Source organism: Strongylocentrotus purpuratus, unplaced genomic scaffold (assembly GCF_000002235.5).
Source record: "Strongylocentrotus purpuratus isolate Spur 01 unplaced genomic scaffold, Spur_5.0 spur5_scaffold_4, whole genome shotgun sequence".
In the NCBI taxonomy this organism is placed as follows: Eukaryota; Metazoa; Echinodermata; class Echinoidea; order Camarodonta; family Strongylocentrotidae; genus Strongylocentrotus; species Strongylocentrotus purpuratus.
In genome coordinates this window covers 17,008,598-17,029,677 of record NW_022145610.1, presented here as the reverse complement: position 1 = coordinate 17,029,677, position 21,080 = coordinate 17,008,598, and the positions used below count along the sequence as shown (strand labels likewise).

General features: G+C 38.4%; 2 protein-coding genes across 3 annotated transcripts; one reads left to right on the top strand and one right to left on the bottom strand.

The window, feature by feature from the left end:
• The first annotated feature begins 74 nt into the window (after window positions 1–74).
• LOC100892049 (DNA repair protein SWI5 homolog) lies at window positions 75–10,627 on the top strand. Its single transcript, XM_003729835.3, has 6 exons — window positions 75–371; window positions 790–859; window positions 1,477–1,595; window positions 2,085–2,179; window positions 4,184–4,267; window positions 10,523–10,627. The coding sequence occupies exons 1-5, from the start codon at window positions 100–102 to the stop codon at window positions 4,243–4,245; spliced, it is 618 nt and encodes a 205-aa protein (XP_003729883.2). The 5' UTR covers window positions 75–99; the 3' UTR covers window positions 4,246–4,267; window positions 10,523–10,627.
• LOC576253 lies at window positions 6,804–19,195 on the bottom strand. 2 transcript variants are annotated; one of them, XM_011667512.2, is made up of 7 exons: window positions 18,852–19,195; window positions 12,390–12,489; window positions 10,517–10,723; window positions 9,617–9,678; window positions 8,747–8,924; window positions 7,805–7,958; window positions 6,804–7,168 (listed from the first exon to the last, which is right to left on the bottom strand). In XM_011667512.2, exons 1-7 carry the CDS (start codon window positions 19,122–19,124, stop codon window positions 6,934–6,936), a joined length of 1,209 nt encoding a protein of 402 aa, XP_011665814.1. In that variant the 5' UTR covers window positions 19,125–19,195; the 3' UTR covers window positions 6,804–6,933. The 2 variants fall into 2 exon arrangements, with proteins under 2 accessions (XP_011665814.1, XP_011665816.1); XM_011667514.2 differs by lacking the exon at window positions 18,852–19,195 and adding an exon at window positions 14,054–14,260.
• Between the last annotated feature and the right edge of the window lie 1,885 nt (window positions 19,196–21,080).

Genomic DNA, 21,080 nt, shown 5'->3' with positions numbered 1-21,080 from the left:
AAATTACCAAGAAGCCGCGAGATTTGACCAAAATATACAAATTATTTTGTATTATTATTCCAATATTTCGACATTTTCGCTCAAAACCAAAAAGCGAAGATGGAACCTCCCGATCTAAACGTAGAAAATCATGAAAGTGAAACAGAAAAAACGGTGAAACGTCGTCGATTAGGACGTTCGTTCGGTGGCCGCAATTCCAGCTGGGTTCCACCGTTTGCTACTCCACCATCTGGCCAGAAGTCTCGGGGTGGGAGTACTGGAGATGTCGCTACAGGAATTGACCACTCCCCAACAACGGCTTCATTCAGTAAATCCAGCCCAAATAGTAATGGTGAAAAGCTGATGTCTACGCCTTTGAGCAGTACACCAAGGTAAGATAATATATATTTTCATTGGTGCATTTTGTTTAACTTTGTTTGCTCGATCGTTTCTTTCTTTGAGTTTGAGTCATCATGGTCACGTCACGTCACCGATCACGTCACGTCACGTCACGTCACGTCACGTCATTTGACTTTTTTTTTAGTTTGTTTTGTTTTTGCATGTCAAAATAGACTTCTAAGTTTTTATTTTTATTTTTGTTAAATTTCTTGTAGTAACTTGGAGTAGACTAGTATTGCTTGATTTTTAACAGAAGGTCAAACGGCAATAGCTATATATATTAACACACCTCAGTGACCCTTGTTTTTCTTTCTATGATTTCTAAATATGAAATTACTTCAAACCGAGGAAGTTATGATATGTTGCTTTCACTTTCAGATAAAGAAAAAGTTTCTTTGTTTTTTTAATCAGGTCAAGTCATCCGAGGTCATTGGGTTCACTGTCTTCACGTAAAAGGAGTCGAGGAGACTTCAAGTCACCAGTAAGTATGGAGATGAATTCTGTGTGTGTAATTAGATTTTTACATACAGATGTGTATCAATCAGATATAGTCTACAGTATGTTCATTTACATCTGGGAACCGACCTTTAACGTCACCTTCCAAACGACGTGGCTCGGTTTTGAACAGGGATCGCCTGAGCCAGTTTGTAGGCGAGGAAAGAGAGCTGACCAAGTGAACGTGCCACGGCACTAGACCAACTCCCATTTCCCTAAATGCTACATTGTTCAGGAACTTTTCAAAATGACTGCAGTAACTTGTTGTGAATTTGAAAAATCTAGCTGTTCCAAAACCGATTTCTAACCAAAGATCTAGAACCTATTCCCAATACAAGATTCTATTTTCATGACCATTACCCCCCCCCCCCCTGCCCCGCCCCATCCCCGCCCCATTCCCGACCCAGCTTTCCTACACTCAACTACCCAGGAAGAGGACATTTGTTTTTCTTTACTTTCTATTTCGTGTCAAGTCAAGTGAAAAATGAGGGGGATCAGATGTGTAGAAGCGCCCCTTGTTTCTTCTCGCTATTTTTTCACTGAATTTAGCTGTCGAGGATAGTATTAACTTATGTCTCATGTCTTATACACAATATTTTGCAGATGAGAAATCAAGGTGAAAAGAAGCAAGAAGAAACCCCTGAGTCCATCGAGAGAGAGAACGACAAACTGAGAGCAAGACTATCAGAGTTAGACAAAGAAATTTCAGAGCTGAAGGATGAGTAAGTAAAAAAAATGTAGTAATTGTAATACTTTTAAGAGACAGAGTGAGGCTTTCTTCTTCTTCGTTTGTGTTTTGGAAGATTGGTTGGAGAAAGGATGAGCATTTATTTATTTCTGTTTATATAAATTTGAGTGTACCAAGCATATTTTGAACAATTTATTTAAAGCCTTGCACAAATGCTTATCCAAGGTATATGCATTTACCTGAGAGCAAGCAGATGAATGATCTGTTAGCTGTTGAGCTTTCCTTTGAGATTTTTAACTATAGGGCATACTTCTTCTTTCCATTGATTTCATAGAGCAATAAGAACTATGACTGCCAATCCAAAAAATTATATTCAAAACAACTACAAAGCTAATTAAAGCACCATCAGGAAAATGCTACTTTGCTTCATAACATCTGTAAATAGTTATAGCGTAGTATATTATTCTCTTCTGGCTAGTATGGTATTATGCTAATAAAAATTCCTTCACTTATTAAATTGCAGAGGTCTGAGCGAGGATGAGCTCCAGCTTCACATCCAGAAGATGCATGAGTACAATGAACTTAAGGACATGACTCAGATGCTGCTAGGAAGAATAGGTAAGGTGGGTAGTGCATAGCACCCTCATGGTTTGAAAACCGATAAAGGCTATTGATATTAATTGACAATAATAATGATATTCGGTTCTTGTATAGCGATATCACATTATAACGTCTCTATGCACTCTCAGAGAGTTTTGGAAATTATTAACCCGAATTTAGAATGGCTGCCATTACAGAACTCTAGCAATTCAAAGAATTAATTCCTGTCAGGTACCCATTTACCTCAACCGGGTGGAGTGTGGCAAATGTAGATTATTGTGTTGCCAAAACGAATCTACTAAAGGTCGCGTCCTTAACGTGCATCTTCACACCATCTTCCATTCTCCTTTTTACGAAAGGTTGTATAACCTGACCACCTGATGGACGCAATGACCCAATGATTTGAAGTAAGTCGGTTAAATGTATCTTTCTACATGACCTCTTTCCCATTCTCTTCATGTCTAATATATTGTCGACCACTTTACTGTGTCCCCCCCCCCCCCCCCCCCCCCCCCCCCCCCCCCCCCCCCCCCAGGGCGCGACAAACCCGCTTGCCCGACGTCCCGGGGCAACCAAATTGAGCCGTCGGGCAAGTAAATCAAATTATCACTTGCCCGATTCGGGCAAGTGATACTTTTACAGTAATTTCCTAGTGTCCAAGAACTCTACCATTCACCCGTCAACTTCTTACCCGTCGTCAAAATCCAGAAGCAAAAAAGCGATCGTTCCGATTTCGAAAAAACTTCACAGACAGCTAGCCAGCTCAGCTAGCTCAGCGCGCATGCAACAGTGACACTTCAAGCCATGAATGCCGCTCCGCCTCCACGCACGGCCGGCCGTGAGCTAGCTAGAGACAGCTAGCGCGATCGTACCAGCTGCGAGCTTATTCGCGCTCTCTCTCTCTTGCTCTGCAGGCCGCACCGACAGGCCTTTGCTATTCTCTGATTGCCGATTGGTTGAATCACGCCAAATATGACGTCATTATTCTAGAGAAATGAACACGTGCGAATCGGAATGGAATAAACAACAGGGATTTTCTAGTAAGTACAAAAAGTCAAATGTTTGATATTTATTCATAATGACTGTTAATGATTGTGAACATATTATTTAAAACTCGCTGCTCATATAAATCAGATGAATGTTTTTTGTCTCGTTTTCAATTTATTACTGCGGTCTCAAGATCCGACCGAGCGAGTCATTTTGATAATAGTATCGAGACCCCCAGAATATAAGCCGTTGTTGTTTTGTTTTCATGGTTTTAGCGACGTTGTTTAGTCTAGTTTTCGCATACTTATCCGAGATTTATCGTAAAATATCTTCAATATTATTATTTAGTAAGAATTTACAAATTTTGGCATGATATTTATAGCAGTGAATGATGAAATAAAAATGTCCGTACTTTATTTAAAATAGTTGATTACCCATTATTTACATGACGTTTCTTGATGGAAGAGTTGACCCAAATTATTAACAGCTGAAAATTAGCCTACGTTTCCAAATGACAGCGGCTTGCACAGACACACATGTGATGTTGCACCATGGTACATGTGGCTACCATTAATGACATGTTTGTATCATATTTTTTACAACAGGGTCATTATGCTTTTTTACATGACTGAATATTAAAAACTTAAACCTGCTTGAACCATTCTACCTTGCCGAGATTCATGTGAATCTGATTATTTATGGAGAATCAATAAAATGCGTTTTTTAAACCTTCAACCATCCTTTGTTGACCATTTTCTTTGACATATTAGGTTATTATTCAGTACAGTTACACTGTACATGTATGTGCATTAATTTGCTATCTAAAACACTAACTTATCATTACGAGATAATAAATGCTTTAACCTCGAGTCCTTTTTCGCTTTAAAGTTTTGGGCAAGTGGAAATATTGTTTGGGCAAGTAAATTGAAAACCCACTTGCCCGACAGGGCAAGTGGTGAAAAAAATTCTTGTAGCACCCTGCCCCCTCCCCCCACCTTGTAAGTTATGATTCCATTAATTCTGTCTTCCCAACAGCCATGTTTGAGGGAGTAACGACGAGACAACTCCATGAAGAAATGGGACTAGGGGAAGACTGACAAACGCTGAAAACCTGAAAAGGTAAGATTGGAAAGACAGGAGCCACAAGCAAAAATAAAGCTGATAAGAAACATATACAGCCTTTTATTCGGAGATATATATATGTTAAGCTACACCGAGAGTCTGAGATAAACCAATCTATTGCAATAAGCAGTACTGCTGCCCAAGTAACACACGTACATGTTAAAGAGAGAGCTTGTCTTCTTCCTGAAATACAGAATGGAAGTTTATCCTACCCATCTCTGCATGATGATTACTATTTTGAATGAAAACATATTCAAAACTTATCTAAGTAGTATCTAATTTGTGTTTAGTCTTCATTCATGATGCAGGTTTATGAACTGGATGGTACACAAAGAGCAATAATATAAATTTCTTCCATAATTTGGGATTGGTCACTTTTTCAGGCATCGAGTTGGTCTTATTCCCCCTTTCTAAAGAACACAGAAATTTTATTTTCTGGTACAAATAATCTGCACTTTTGCAACAAGTATTTTTTTTATTATTTTTTTTTTTATTAATAATTATGTGAACTGTTTCTTCATTCCTGTATCTCAATTTATATAGACATAAGAGAAGATAGTTACACAATTTTTTTAAGCAGGTAATAGTTAAAATAATATAAAGGACACATGAAGAAGACTTTTTTTCTTGGAAGAAGTATATTTGTGCATGAATACAAATAGCAAGCACTCAGTGCTTTGAGCAGGAAAAACAAGAAGGTATTTACTAAGTATTTACAAATATATATAAAAGTAAAACATAAGAATATACTACAAAATAATCACATAACATTGTCGGCCTTTAGCAACCTAATTCCAAGCATAAAGAGGATCTAATGACTTCATTGTTCCATTACATCTACTGAACACTGCAAACACTGTTCAGTAATCAAGTTCTGCAACAAGAAGGATTTGGATAGTGAAGATCAAAATCCCCTTTTAGCTTGTAGTAAGGTATCAGCCATGTATGAGATTTCAAGGTGATGTAGTGATGACTCCAATGCCACACAGTATGCAGCATATAGATAAAAACAAAAATATATAACATACAAAATAAAACGATAATCATTTGATATGTACAACACACACATCGCTCCTGCGACTATTGCGCCAAATTTCCACATCAAGAACATGAAATTTCCTTGATGACAGAAAATATGAGTGGTTTGAATCAACATTTTATGCCTTTAAAAAAAAACTTTTACAAAATATTTTCAAAGATACTAACGGCTTTCCATAATTGTTAAGTCCAACTTGAACTAAGAGATAAGTTTAACTTGAAATCTTTGTGAAACACTCCCCCCCCCCCCCACCCCCAGGTGAATTTCCTGTACTTAGCAATGCTTTTTATTCAGCCCTAGACTCAACACTATACCTCACTCTCATCCTAACCCTTAACCAAAACCTCATTTTAACCCTAACCATAACACTATTTCTTCAAATTTAAAGCCTAGAGCAAATGTCAGTTCACCCACACATCTTTAGCCTCATTCCGACATGTTGAAGTAAACTGTCATGGTAAATTGTTGTTCACATTTTTTTTTTCCATCTCCACGTTTTTTATTTCCTGGATTAAATGGCTTTTCTTTTCCCTGACCTGTTGTATTTTTAAATATTTTGTTTGTATGTCTGAAGTTATCTTTGTCATGTCCAAATGGAGCCTTAAGAAAAGATTCACAAACCATAAGCATTCATACATTGTAAAATATTGAATACAATATATGATATTTTTGTTAACAGAAAAAAACAAAAGATTAAATATTTCAGAAAAAAAGAACACACTCAAAAATAAAAACCTTTGGATCAACCAAAGACGAAAAGGATACAAATTGTAAGAAGGATAGGTCTGGAGGTCACAGCTTTTCAATACACAGTGCGACCTCAATGCACATTTGATATGTTTTTTTTCTCTCACAGAATTGGTCTCCTTCACCATAAATCATGATAATTCTCCTGGAATAATCTGTTAAAAGTCACGACAACCCACCCATGTTTTATCGGGCATCAGCAATCAACTGTAAATATCTTGTAAATAACTGCAATTGTCTTATGGACCAAATATGTGTACCAAGAGAATTAGTGATGCCAGTGACATCTTGAAATATATACACGCAAATAACAAGCGTGAACACACATTACAAATAATATCTGAAATACCTAATGTTTGATCGCTTATTGCCCATTATGTAGAAAAAATTAACAATAGCATAGTTCTTTTAAAGTAAATGTACAGATGTATTACACAAAATTGCTATTCTAAAGGACTTGTGTAAAGCCTACTTAAATGAAACCAGTAAGTATTTTAATATGCTTATAAATGCAATAACTAGATTGTCTGGAATTTGATATTTACTGGTTACACAAAAATAATTACGAACTTTATATTGAAACATCGAGATACAGCATGAGTGGGCCCTTTTCTGGGCCAACTAACCCTGTCGAAAGACAACATGGTGTAACCGCAAACCTCGCTCAAAAAAATAATTACATCAGGTAGATATAAATGATCTAATTAGTAGTAATGTATTATCACTTAACAATTTATATTGGTAAATTGCATTAAAAAAATTCTAATATAAATAGTTCAAAAAGTTCCCATCAAAGGTTTGCTAAAAGATTGAGATGTTTACGCTGACACAAAGTGACAAGAAGGTCGAAGGTCGAAGGTTTAAAGAGATGATCGATCTACTCCCATTCAGGGTGTATGGTGAAGTGGCGTTGAGTGGGTTTGTGGGGTCGGGTGAAGAGACCGATGGTGTTCGAGACCGGTCCCCGGTGGCGGGAGGCCGGTAGGTGGTGCCACGACTGCATCTCCTCCTTGTGTCGCCGCGTGAACGGAGACAGGAGGCGGAGGCGGCGCCGGTTGGATTCACCGGACCTGAGATCTTTAGGGTCGCTGCTGGCAATGGGTCCTCCAGTTCTGTATAGGATTACATAAAGAGAGTTAAAGCCTGTCTGCACTAGTTTGGCCAGGGGAGATTAAACCTCCCTGCAAGGTCAATGACAGGTGATTACATGTATGTCATAAATCAGCTCTCAATTAACATAAGAAAAAGAGGATCATGGGGGACCAACAGGCACCGATTAGGCATTGTTTGCTATATAGAGGACGCAAGTAGCTCTAAGTAGTAAAGTGGGGCTTTAAGGTATAAATGCATGGTACTGCCTATAGTAGAATATCTACCAACACTTGAAAGTGAAATTTTCTAAACTTTCTAGGAAATTCAATGGTAATTCAATTATTTCAAAACTTTTTTGTATATATATTTGAGAACAAAGTGTTGAAATAGCTACCCATTACATAGAGCAAATTATTTATCGAATCAGGGGAAGGTTTCAATTACAAGTATGCCACCTCCCTTTTTAAGGGGGGAGGTAATAGAGGAGAAGGATTCAGCGTTTAATAAAGGACAAGAAAATTTTTGCTCATTAACTATAATGAAGGCCTGAATAGAATAATACACAAAGCTATATATTCTTCTGACCTATTGAATAAAATTGGATTATTTAACGGATTAGTTTTTAATGCAAAAAAAGACAAGAAACAGAAACTCACGTTTTCAGGGCACCCAGGACGTCCTTGAGTCTTGTTGCATCACAGACGTTGCAGGCTCCGCCTTGCTTGGTTTTTGCTTCTTTAGCTGCCTGGTCACCACCCATTAGCTTCTTGCCAGCAAGAGAGCCAAAAAACTGGAAAGCCAAATCCCGCTCTGAATCGTGAGAGAAAGAGAGAGCCAGAAAATAATAATGCGATGAGAGAGAGGAAAATGTAGAACCTGTAGATCGATTATAGCAGTAGTAGAAGTAGTAGACTTTATTAGATAACTTTTTTAGCACAGGGCTAATCAGCCACAAGGTCCATAGCAGCAATAGAGAGAGAACAATTAAAAAAAATTAACTTTAATGAAAACTTGAGAGCCAACTCTCAACCTGGAACGTCATCCAAGAAATGACAAAATATAACAGATGATGGCAATTTCTTGAGCATCCACAAGTGTGTTTATAGTCGTTGGCAATTGAACTTGTAATGTAGTATACAATAGAATCTAAGAACAAAATATGGGCAACAGTAAGAGATCTAATGGCATAATAAAGAGAGAGAAATCCATACTGAAAGAAGAACATATTATATTGATAAATTTAGGTGTGAGGTACAAATATCTTGTAAATAATATCAAATAGGTACTTTGAATCTCAGAAAAAAATTAAAAATTTAATTCAGTAAAAAAACGAATTTTGATGATTTCATGTATCAGACCAACAAAATTTCTTTATGTTACCATTTTTTCTTCTGAATGCTTTTTCAGAAAGCCAGGGCTAAGATCAAGATCTAAACCTAGATTACCTTCTCTATCCCGAAAATGTTCTGTCATGTAAATACCAGAGTATGTAGGAATATTATATTCACTATCAGTAAGTTAGCACTTATAGGATCTTATGTCATATATAATGCTAAGACAGAACTGCAGTGGACTGATATATCAAGTCCCACACCTACCTTTGTCACTAGCCGACTCTATCCACTTGTTAACCACCTTTGCAGTCTCAGTGTGACTTGGTCCTTTCTGGTAGTTTGCGATGTAATTCTTATCCTCCTGCGTGATCTCACTTCTGATCCTACCGGACATGGTCACGGCATTGTTGGGCACGGGCATCACACCAGCATCACGTGGCCGCTACGAACAAAACAGAATTATTTGTTTTCATTTTATTTGTATCATTCGCCTTTAAAAACATTAAACATACAAACATGATATACAGATGAAAGATTGATTACAAGAAAAATACAAAGGGAAGGAGCAAACAAAATGTTAATGGTAGAAATGTTGTGTAAAGACTCAATTTGCAAGAGTTAGCCAGAGAGCACTGGCTGGAAAACTAAGAAAAGTGCTCTGGTAAAAAAAACAAAAAAAACTAAAAATCGTCACAAAAGAATCTCACTTTTGCTTTGGCAAATCCAAAAGAAGCTTTTGTCACCAAAGAAAAAGTAGCTCATATTAACCGTAGTAGTCCCAATTGATTGCTGACTCTTTGCAATGAAATTTACCATAAAAGCTTCTTTTTTTCCAGGCTCTAGTAATTACAGATCTAGAGTGAACTCTTAAAATCAGAATCAAACCCTGATGAGAGATCTTCCCATAATTAATCCTATATATGCCATTACAAAGATTTGATGATATTGACATGGGGTGAGTCCATTGACCATTAGTGGTCTGCACTTTGTAAATACAAAATTCATGACTTTTATATTCTACTTTTATTCATAGTCAGTGTTTTTTTATTGCAATATTTTCACCAAATTTAACACGTTTCTCAGATAGTGTTGCCACCACTGAGAAGAATAGATATGTATAATATCAATACTTACATCCCTTGTCTGTGTCACATTCAACTTAGCTGATAAGCCTGGCATTGCAGGGAAACGTGTGACTATTGAGACAAAAAGAGAGAGAGAGAGAGAGAAAAAAAGAGAGGCGTTACCCAATGAAACAAAAATTTATGATATCAATGACAAACAGAACCCATCAGCAAGTCCTGATTATGTACCATAGGCTTTACATCAAATATAATGCAAGAAAAGACAAAAATGTGTATCAATCACATGTGACTAAAATTTATGACAAGCAGAAACAATCAGCAAGTTCTGGGGAGTGTTTCATAAAAACTAAGACCGATTTAATAAGTTGGACTTAACTATGATCAGATCAGTTTTTCCCAATTTGTATCATTAATAATGGTCTTCTTTTACTCAACTTTCAGATTTTCTTTTGTTGTACATCTAGCATTAAAGTCACTACCTTAGCACCATTTTCTCTCATAAGAACAATGTTACCAAGTCCCTTTAAGTAAACAATTTTTTCCCCCTTTCTTTCCTCACACCTCCAGATCTTGGTTTCTCTAATAGTGCCTGCTTCTCCCTGGCATACTAAACCCAAATGCTTAGTCACTGAAAAAACTAACAATTTCCTACATGTAAATGCTTTCTTAAAATCATATATTTGTTTCATAAGGCCTAAAAAAAAGATGTTGTTTTGCCCTTTTAGGTGCCAAAATATTGGTCGGCTGGTCAGAATTTTTTTTCTCTCCCTCTTTTGGCTGATATTTCTCAGTTTTGAATGCTTTGATACATTTTGTTTTCTAAAAAACTGTAAAAATAAAACTTTCTCAAAAGCTGACCATAGATTTCAAGATTTTGGGGTTGGTTGCAAAGAGCAATACATCTTTTTCTGTAACGCCTAATCTTCAATGAATCTATTTTCTTTCTTACTTCCAGATGATGGGTTCTTCATTGTCTGTTTCTCTGCGGCGTACTTCTCCCTCATGATCTGCTCGTCGATCTCCTTCTCTCTCCTCTGACGAAGCAGCCCTTGCTTAGGGGTGACGTGGGTGGTCATTGTGGGCGCAGTGATCTTTCGTGTCAGCAACGACGGTGGCATGTGACCAGCAAGTTTGGACACTTTTTTATGGTTTGCGACTGAGGCAGGAATGGAAAAGAAATACTCTATATAATTCTGGTAATACAGTTAGAGAATAAGAATTTTTGATACTTTCCAATAGTTTGTGACTGAGGAAGGAATGGAAAAGAAATACTGTATTTATGTGGAGCAAATTATTGTATTACAAATGGAGACAAAAAGCAACTTTGACACTTTTTGGTGTTCTGAAACTGAGGAAGGAATGGAAAAGACATATTTAACCCTTTACCTACAGAATCAGATTGCCCCTGTGTTAAAGCTAGGGATATGAGGGAATTCAATAGTCAAAGTGTTAAACACTGTATCCATACAGTAGAGCAGTGATTGTAAAACGACTAGAGAAAAAAAAGCTATGTGGGGAGTATTCTGTGGTTAATGACTGATGAAGTAGTGGAAGAGAGGTATTTAAATCTCTATATGGAATGGAGAAGTGGTTGTACATGTAATACAATTGGAGTATTAAAAGAAGCAACTTTGATACTTTTCTGTGGTATTTTGAGCAAAAGAGCAACACTCTGTGACTTGATGATCAGATAATATTCCATATCCCAAACCATGTGGAAAATTCCTGTAATGCAATGATTATGAGAGTAAAGCAGCAATTTGCACATTTTTTTCTGTGGTTAGCAAGTTTAGCAACTAAGAGCTTCAAAGAGTTACTTGAGGACTGGAAATGGAGATCATTAATACAAAGTCATTTCATTTGGAGGACTGCTAACAATACAATGAGAGTCAAGAGAAACTGTTCTAAAGTATGTAATATATTTTGTGTCATCTGTCAAGACTTAATTTAGAGTTCAAGAGAAGTCCGAGTATATTTCAGGAAAATGCTTCTGAGCAACCATTCACTTGAAGTTGATTCATTTTGTATTTGGGAACTAAGTAGTTCAGCTAGCATTGGGTATCTAGTCAAAAGGTACTACACAATGCAAAAAGCATAGGTTTAAACCTCCATAAAGCATACAGTATGTATGTCCTAATGTCAAATGGGGGGGGGGGGGAGGGCAGTATTCAATTCAATACTTATGAGTATTTTACTTAGTGTTTTACTGAGTTAAAGTACTTAGCTAACTTTGGTATTCAGTTGAAGATTTTAGCTAAGTGTTTTACCCTCAATTTAAGACAGCGAGCAGGCTTAAGCCATTGATTTTGGAGGCCTGTATTGGCAGGCATATGGTTTTTATAGACATACCCATCATCATAAGCTGCGCACAATTATATTAGCGCTCATTTATCGCAACCTGTTAATTGTGCATCATTTTGATCTTAGCCAAGGAAAAACTAACTTAATCCAAGTATTGAATTGAATAATGACCCTGGTATTAGAACGTTTACACACCCTCCTCGCTCTTTTTAGTCCTCTGTGGAAGTTTAAACCCTGCTTTAGACCTTGGGATATCAAATGAATTTGGGCCAGAGTGTTCTCATCTTTCTTATGATCACCATGATATTAAAGGGAAAGACCTTAAAGCCTGTCTGTACTAGTTTGGCCAGGGGGATTAAACCTCCCTGCACGGTCACTGACAGGTGGGTATCTCATTGAATCAGCTCTCCATTAACTAAAGAAAAATGGGATCATGGGGGACCAACAGGCACCGATCAGGCATTGTTTGCTATATAGAGGGCGCAAGTAGCTATAAGAAGTGCAGTGGGGTTTAAACTTACATTTACTGTAGCCCGTCTTTTCTGGTGGTGCACCAGCGAATGCAGTGGTGGTCGGATCCTGGTTGTAGAGACGACTAGGAACCTTCCAGTTCATAAACATCTGTAAACAGACAAGAAGAAGAGTTACTGTTTTAATTTCAGATAAATTTCTTCATGTTTTTTCCCAAACAATATTTCTCAGAAATGTATGTACACAATATTAATTTCATAAACATGTGAAACTTTCCAGTTATTACTCATTTGTAGAGGTGAAAGAATGATTACCTTTCAGGCAAATTACCTGAATTTTTTCCCCCTATAATATTTCTTTACAAACATATGTACCGTACATGGAAGTCTGAATCTTCATAAACAACTCTAGTGAGGAAATCTTCCAGTGGTGAGAAAAATATTTAAGGTTACATTCCATGCTAATTTGTGACTGTTGTTTTCCACAGAAACTTGCTTTTAAAACATAGGTAAATCTTATTTTTCATAAACATGTGCAGTGGTGGAAACCTTTCAATTCATTAACATCTGGGGAAGAAAAAATATATACTGTATGGTTTTACATTTTATGTTAATTTTTCCCCCGCATTGCTATCATTGAGATTTGTAACATTGATTAGCAGCAAACCAGTACTATTTTGTTTAGCCTTTACGAGACTGTCGTTGTGGGACTGCTGCTACGACCAGCTGCCAATAACTAAATATTTGTCGATACTTGAAGTGGCTATTGTTCACAATTTAATGATATATACACACATCTTCTTCTTCGCTATAATTTGGGCCACCGTCTGGTGTATTCTCGTACTGATGTAGGTGCTGTGCAGGTGTATGTACAGTGCCTCAATAAAAGGCCTACAAAGAACTATATGCAGCTAAAAAGACTTAAAAACATGTATTTATAATTTATATTAGAAGAATCTATAACATATGTAATAAATATTTCTTTTTGTGTTAAAATGTGTATTCTTGGAGTATATGTGTTCTGTCTTTCTCTCTTTAGGTAACCTGTGTTACCAGATCTGTTGATGTGTTAATACTCAATTATGTTTAAAAATCTTTTAAAAATCTTTTAAAAATCTTTTAAAGATAATAATACACTGTATTAGTTTGGTGACATGATATGAAATGATTTTGTGTGGAAAACTAATTTCAAAACCTTTGCTTTGTAGTATTAGTACATACATATGTAAATCAAAGATGAATGTTAGTTATGAACGAGATCAACAATTGAATTATGTAAATGTATTTTGTTTATATTAATCAACATTTGATTAATAATCTGTTGATTGGCACTTCCGATATTGACTTATTAATATATTACAAGACTCCAATCTTTTACAAATTTGCCCTTGACCATTTCGAGACACTGAAAACAAAATTAGAGTCATACTTAAATAAATGATAATATAGAGTTTTAAATATGTACATATTTAAATCTCATATCTCACTCTCTTTCTCTTTAAGGTCTGTGCCTCTCATAACATACCTTTGAGAGGAGAAATATAGATGTTTAGTGTATACGCTTACATATGTAATATTTGCACGAGAGGGAATGTCCATAACAACGTCTGAAATATACCCTTATCTATACTCACAATGTACCGGTATAAACATACAAAATAGTTGATAACAAAACATATGTCCTATATTCCAAAAATCCAAATAGTTTTACAAACCGTTGCCGTTGTCGCCATGATGACCCCTACTTCATGCCTGGTCCTGAAAGTGTCCAAAAACCTGTCCTAAATCTAGGATTTACTTCAGACCCGGAAAAGATTCTCCATGGTTTAGAATGGGTGAGCACAAATCTGGTTCCAGCACACATTTACAAGGACTCACTACATGCAGCACCCCGTGTGGTATAAAGCGGGACATTGTACCAGCAGCAGTGGTGCGTGTCATATCACTTTGGGTTACTAAGCAACGTCAAGCCGCGAGGCGGTCCGCTTTCTCTACTGTATATCGTCTGCTCAAAGAGCGTGGGGTGGCGAATATTAGCGGCGGACTCTCTATTGACAATGGGAGTGCGTTGTGTGGGACAACACACATTGTCATTCAACGGAATGCCACCAGCAATGAACTACATGTATAGAAAATGAAATGATCTAATACATGTCCACGTTAGAATATTTCTACTTGAGCAGGTCGCTCACAATTATATACACAGTAAACAACGTGAACACTTTACACCTTGGGTACCTGCATGGACCCCGTCTAATAGTGAGTTGATATATTAGTCGCAAGTTTTTAGATTAGTTTTTAGATAAAGGCCTGCAAACTTACGATTGATAAGATGACTTGCGATTGATGTGGATCAATCGCAACTCGTTATAAGACGGGACCCTGGACGATTATATGATTGTCCTCCACCCCCCCCCCCCCCCCCCCTCTACTATGGTTTATCAAACATATCCCCTCATATTAAATATTTTCCTGGATAAAAGCACATCATAATAATAATAATAATAATACAAAACATTTGTATAATGCCTTTTCAGACAGCTGATAAAATGTGCTTACGAAAACATAAACATTACAAATTACAAGAGATGGATATTTAAGCGTCCAGGGACTCGGCCCCATCTCCGTAAGTGACCCGACGGACAGGGGTGTCGATTTGTATCCGTGGTTGGGGGGGGGGGGGGGGGGGTGGGTGATAGGTGCCAAATATTTTCGGCAATGGATTAAAGCAACCAAGAGGTAGAATCGTGTAGCAGGTTGCACCCCTCCCTTCTAAGTTATTTCAAGTCAACCTCAAGAAAGATAGCAATTCAGAGAATATGGGACCCATGTGGGTCCCACATGGACTTGCTACCTGGGTTATTATCCTCTAAAGCGCGTAGCCAGGATTTTATTTTAGAGGGGCGGTATAGTGAGCACGCAAAGCGCACTCTCTAGGAGTGGGGAGTGAGGGGAGTTTTCATTAAATTATGAAAGAAAGAAGACGATTCGTTGTACCATTCTCGACTCTTAATCCTTGTCTGAATTCAGTCCCTCCCCCCCCCCCCCACCCCCCCTCCCGCGCTAAGGGCGGAAGCTTTGAGGTTTCATTAAATTATTATTAGAGAATGAAGAGGATTCGTTGTACCATTCTCGACTCTTAATCCTTGTCTGAATTCAGTTCCACCCCCCCCCCCCCCCCCCTGCCGCGCGAAGCGCGAAGCTTTGACGTTTCATTAAATTATTAGAGAAAGAAGAGGATTCGTTGTACTGTACTCGACTCTTATTCTTGTTTGAATCAAGTTCTCCCCCCCCCCCCCCCCCCTCCTCCGCGCGTAGCGCGGAAGCTCTTACGTTTCATTAAATTATTAAAGAAAGAAGACGATTCGTTGTACAATTCTCGACTCTTAATCCTTGTCTGAATTCAGTTCTGACCGCGCGAAGCGCGGAAGCTTTGACGTTTCATTAAAATATTAGAGAAACAAGACGATTCGTTGTACCGTTCTCGACTCTTAATCCTTTTTCTTCCTACGTCCTCTTCCTTTCTTCATTGTCTCTCTCTCTCTCTCTCTCTCTCTCTCTTTTGGCGGGGGGAGACCGCCCCCACCCCCTGGCTACGCGCCTGTACCCTCTCTGTCTCTCATTATCTCCCTCTCCCATTCTCTACTTCTTTTTTGCACATTTGCGCTTCGCGCTTAACAGCGGCTTTGCATTTAGCGCACTGCATCTTTATGATGCTGTTGATTGAATAAATTAAATCCATCAATTCCTGATGAAACCGTGTGAGAGAGATTCAATTTATTCATGTCTTATATACGGTTGTATCATTTACTTCGTTTTCTATTTATATATGTAAACTATGTATTATGAAAATGAGAGAGCAAAATGTGTATATTGATGGTCATCTTGCGAGTAATACCATTAACTACTCTCATCGGGCTCTCATCATTAATTTTTCTCTTAATTTGTTTGTTGTGATGGTGAATTATTGGGGGGGGGGGATGATTGTACAGGCCATCCCCCACCCCTGAAATATTTGGGGGGGATATATCCCCCCATCCCCCCTCCCCCCCCCCCCCCCCGGGGATCGACACCCATGCCGACGGATATATAGTATGCTTCATGTTGCAACTATTCATCTATATCGAAACTTTCGATGAGGGGTGCGTGCCTCAAGCCTCTCTTAAACTCTTATAGAGCTCTTAAGATATACTTTCCCACAATGTTCAGCCTTAATGTGACCCCCCCCCCATACACATACGTTATCAATCCCTCTACTGTCACTGGTTGTACAAAATTACCTTCTAGCCTTTTATTGTTGACGCAATCAATCACAAAGTGGCAGCTCTGTGAAGTAATTAGGGAGCTCCCCTCCTATTTGCCTTTTACTAAAATGAAACTTAAATAATTATATTTGAACATGTAAAAACTGGAAGACTTCAGTCTCTGGACATATCATATCGACTTTGACATGAACCAGTACATAGGTGGATTTAAGGTTGATCGAAGGGGCCACCCCATTGTTGTAAAAAAAGAGGGAATCCCACTAGGGGCGGATCCAGCCGGCGGCAGGGGAGGGGCCCAATTCGTGAGAAAATATTTAGCGGCGAAACAGCCAGCCGATGATTAAGCGGAGGGGGGGGGGGGGGTGAAGGAGCACTTTCAAATTTGAAAATCGCACCCCCCCCCCCCTCCATCCTTGAGCACCAGGGGAGGGGGCCATCTCCAAATAAGGTAAAATACACGTGTTTTTTACCTCTTTTTCCCAGGGGAGGGGGCCCCCGGCCCCCTCCCTGGATCCGCCACTGAATCCCTCTCCTACGCCCCCCCCCCCTATGCTGAGCGAGTGTGCAGATGTCTGGATGTATCAATTGATTTTGTTTCTTTACTATTCAGAGGCTTATGGAAGAATTCTGATTAAATAAACACACTTCAATACCCACTTTCTAATAATCCTTGATCCGGCCCCTTAGCGCCAGACCCGTAGCCAGAGGTTGATGTTTGGAGGGCACATACATGCACATGTAATTGATCGACGTCCTGGGGAGGGGTCTAAAAAGTTTCAACTGATCTTGAAAAATTGGGGGGGGGCACGTGCCTCCCCCCCCCCCCCCCCCCCCCCCCCCCCCCCGTGGCTACGTGCCTGCCCTTAGCAAAGAATGGGTACAGGACCGTTCAGTTTCGTTTAGAACACGGCCAGAATAGACATCATTTTGCCCATAACCTGGGCATTTTAAAGGAGGTAAAACTTGTGAACACCTTTGCAAATTATATACAGTCATGTAGATATCTATCCATCTGACTTGTTTCTTTTTTCTTTTTTTGTTGTTGGTGGGGGTCCCGTGGGGGTGTCACCTAAAGGTGTTTGCATGCTCGACATAAATGCTCTACATTAGGAAATGCATACATTTACTCTCAATCTTGGCTCGGCTCCCAATATTATTTTCTGTCGATATCTATATTCTGTTCATGATGTTGGGAGACTTTGATGATCTCCAAGCGATAATTCCTTTCAGTTCAGAGCGTGTCAGCTACGTGTTTCAGAAAATGTAACTAAGGCAATGACATTGATCCCTCATACATGCTAGACAAACAAACTACCGCAACCCTTTTTTGCTAATCGACAGAAAACGATTGTGGTCGCTTGTGTTGTTTCTGTCTTTCATGTCACGAAGTCACTCTTCTTTGTCCTCCGAATGGTTATGTATGATCAAATCAATATCACAGCCTTGTCACGTTCATCATCATTAGGGCTTCAAATGATTTGTCGATATTTTCGCGTCACCTAGTTTGGGAGACTTTATTCATGTTCCAAATTAACCTGGGGCATAAATCTAGCCCTTAACTTGTTTTCTTTCAGGCATTTAATTTTTGTTCTCACTTATTTGTATTTTCCGAGATATTTGAGCCAGTAAGACTCCGACTCCCGGAGCCTGGGACAAATCCTATGACCTTAAAAAGATGTCTGCACTCATCATGAAGACTAAATTTCGAGCACTTTTTGATAATTTCTTCGAGAGAGCGTCATATTTAGTTATGCGGCCAGACAAAAATGCACTACATTGAACGATTAAACAATTAAACGATTAAACAACAGTAAAAATTTGAACGATAAAGATATCCAGAAATGAAGGAAACAAAATATGGTGTTGTTCTTTTTCTTACAGGAAAAGAAATCTTCTCACGATACAAATTTATTGACATCTACGCCCCCCCCCCCCCCCAAAAAAAAAAAGAAAGAAAGAAAGAGAAGAAAAATAAAATTAAAAATAAAATGACAGGTTAACGAGATGAAGGATGCCCATCCCAAAATAAAGATGCATTGTGCTAAAAAATAAAAAGTTGTAGAATCTAGTATAAATTGAGGGGATTAAAGATTAAAAATGATATAGACTCCAGAGTCTAACTATAAAAACTCTTTTGTGGAGCCGTTTCCCAGGGAAACACACAAAATGCGTTGATGAACATGAACTTTAGTGATCTAATTCTCATTAGCCTAAAAGCACTGAATGGGTCAGGTTAAAGATCACTTACCACTGATGGGTGTGGGTTGTTTCTAGGAGGCGAGATGTGGCCATGGTAACCCTGCCACACCCTCCAAACCGTGGATGGGACATTGGCTGCTTTTCCGTTCTTAGGCTTGATGGAGTCCAGGCTGTAGTCCTGAGCGTACAAACTCCCGTAGCGGTCAGCACCTAGCTTGTCTTCGGGAAAAATCTCCCAACTATCTTGATGCTGGTTTTTAATCTCCACTGCTTCACATTTTGCTCCCGGTGTGGGTAGCATATGAATACATGCTGTTGCCATTTTTAGGTTTCTTTCTCTTAATCAAAATATTGAATTAAGAGTGAAGATGTCATTAATTTTTCTTAACCTTACAACCTCTTGCCCTAGTAATGTATTGTTATGTATGTCCACTTCATGCACTTGACTCGATTGTTATGCCCATTCATATAAACGTGTGACGTCACAAAAAGAAAGTTTTGCGCGCACGCGCGTATGATTAGAGGCTCATTATTGGTTCATTACCCTCATCACCTGACAACAGTAATTTGTCACGAGGTATTGATTTGTCGTCTGCTATATAATTATTGTGGTTTTGATAATGATCGTGCCACCAGTTGTATCAGTTTCAATAACATTATCATTAATGATTGCATTCTTCATTCATCGTGTCTTGGGATAGCGTCCGAAGTTCGATCCCTATTTTGCATTATCAGGCCAATAACTCATTAAACTCAAGTCATCGAATTTACATGTGGTCAATTCTCACACTACATTAGCCCAGAAATCAATCAGACATAGGGGCCCAGATGTATGAAGTTCTCGAAATATCAAATCACCAAACTCCTTTAAAAGAGCACTCAAATGTATTATCATTTCACAGATGTAAGATTATTACTTACATATACAGGGCGTATCATAATAAAGGATATTGAAGTTTAATGACGATTTATATGAAAACTACTGATTTCATAATCAAGCATTTTATGTCTGTTGTAAAGGACAGAATGTCCTCTTGTTAATGACACCCCGATCATACTACTACTGTCACAGTTGACTGAATAACAAAGCATTGCTGTCCACCATGTGAAAGGTGCACTGTGACAAGTTAGCAATTACAGATAAATTCTAAAGATTAGTGCTTGTGTCAGCCCAGACATATTGAAATGCTGAACAATGAGTGGATTATGTGTCTAAGAAGGAAATGTTATCAAACTTGGCACAGTGCACCTTTCACATGGTGGACAGCAATGCTTTGTTATTCAGTCAACTGTGACAGTAGTAGTATGATCGGGGTGTCATTAACAAGAGGAAATTCTGTCCTTTACAACAGACATAAAATGCTTGATTATGAAATCAGTAGTTTTCATATAAATCGTCATTAAACTTCAATATCCTTTATTATGATACGCCCTGTATATATAAATCTATATATCAGTTCTCACTATATCGAACATGAATTTTTACTAGACTTATTATACTTCTGTTTTTCCTCCCCCCCCCCTTTTTTTTTTCCTGTTCTTTGTAAATATTGTGAATAGGCTAGTTCACAACCCTGAGCACATTTTTTTTTTGGCCCTCGTAAATTTGAAAATTTGCACCCCCCCCCCCCTTGAGCGCCCCTAAAAAGCTTTAAAAAAATCACGTGTTTTTACATGTTTTTCCCCAGGGGGCCGCCCCCCCCCCCCCCCACCCTGGATCCGCCACTGCATGCATTAGTAAATACATAAATAACTTGTGTTTAAAGTAGAGAAAAGTTAGCATATCTGCATATTATCCATCGAAACTTAATTTTTATCATCCGTTATCAATGTCTTCTAAGATTTGCATGAATGGTTATGACCTAGCTTACCATGTAACAATTTTGTTCTTCAACTAGGACAGATCAAGAGACCAAAAATCGGACCTTGTCTGCTTTGAACACTTGCTCCACAGTTCATATCTTTAGCGAGTAATTAATCATTTTTTTTTAAATTTAGGCCTACTATAGGACCAAATTTCCGATACTAGTTAGGTTTCCTATCAAAACAAATTTGCAAACGAGCGTACAAACTGGTCCGTTGTAACTTGAAATAATCCACATGAGCTTCCAAACCAGCAAAACATCTTTTTCTTCTTCCTAATACCCCGTCATTCAGAATATTGGACCGGGCTCAAAATTGTTATACGGTGGCGGATCCAGGGGGGGGGCACAGTGGGCACGTGCCCCCCCCCCCCCGGCCAATAAAAAAATGTTGAAATCAGCCCCAAATTCGCCAA

Coding starts and splice junctions, on each gene's coding strand:
- LOC100892049 (XM_003729835.3), top strand. CDS start 100: ATGGAACCTCCCGATCTAAACGTAGAAAATCATGAAAGTGAAACAGAA. Junction 860..1,476: donor GAGGAGACTTCAAGTCACCA/GTAAGTATGGAG, acceptor AATATTTTGCAG/ATGAGAAATCAAGGTGAAAA. Junction 2,180..4,183: donor GATGCTGCTAGGAAGAATAG/GTAAGGTGGGTA, acceptor TCTTCCCAACAG/CCATGTTTGAGGGAGTAACG.
- LOC576253 (XM_011667512.2), bottom strand. CDS start 19,124: ATGGCAACAGCATGTATTCATATGCTACCCACACCGGGAGCAAAATGT. Junction 12,490..18,851: donor ACAACCCACACCCATCAGTG/GTAAGTGATCTT, acceptor GTCTGTTTACAG/ATGTTTATGAACTGGAAGGT. Junction 7,959..8,746: donor AGAGTCGGCTAGTGACAAAG/GTAGGTGTGGGA, acceptor CTCACGATTCAG/AGCGGGATTTGGCTTTCCAG.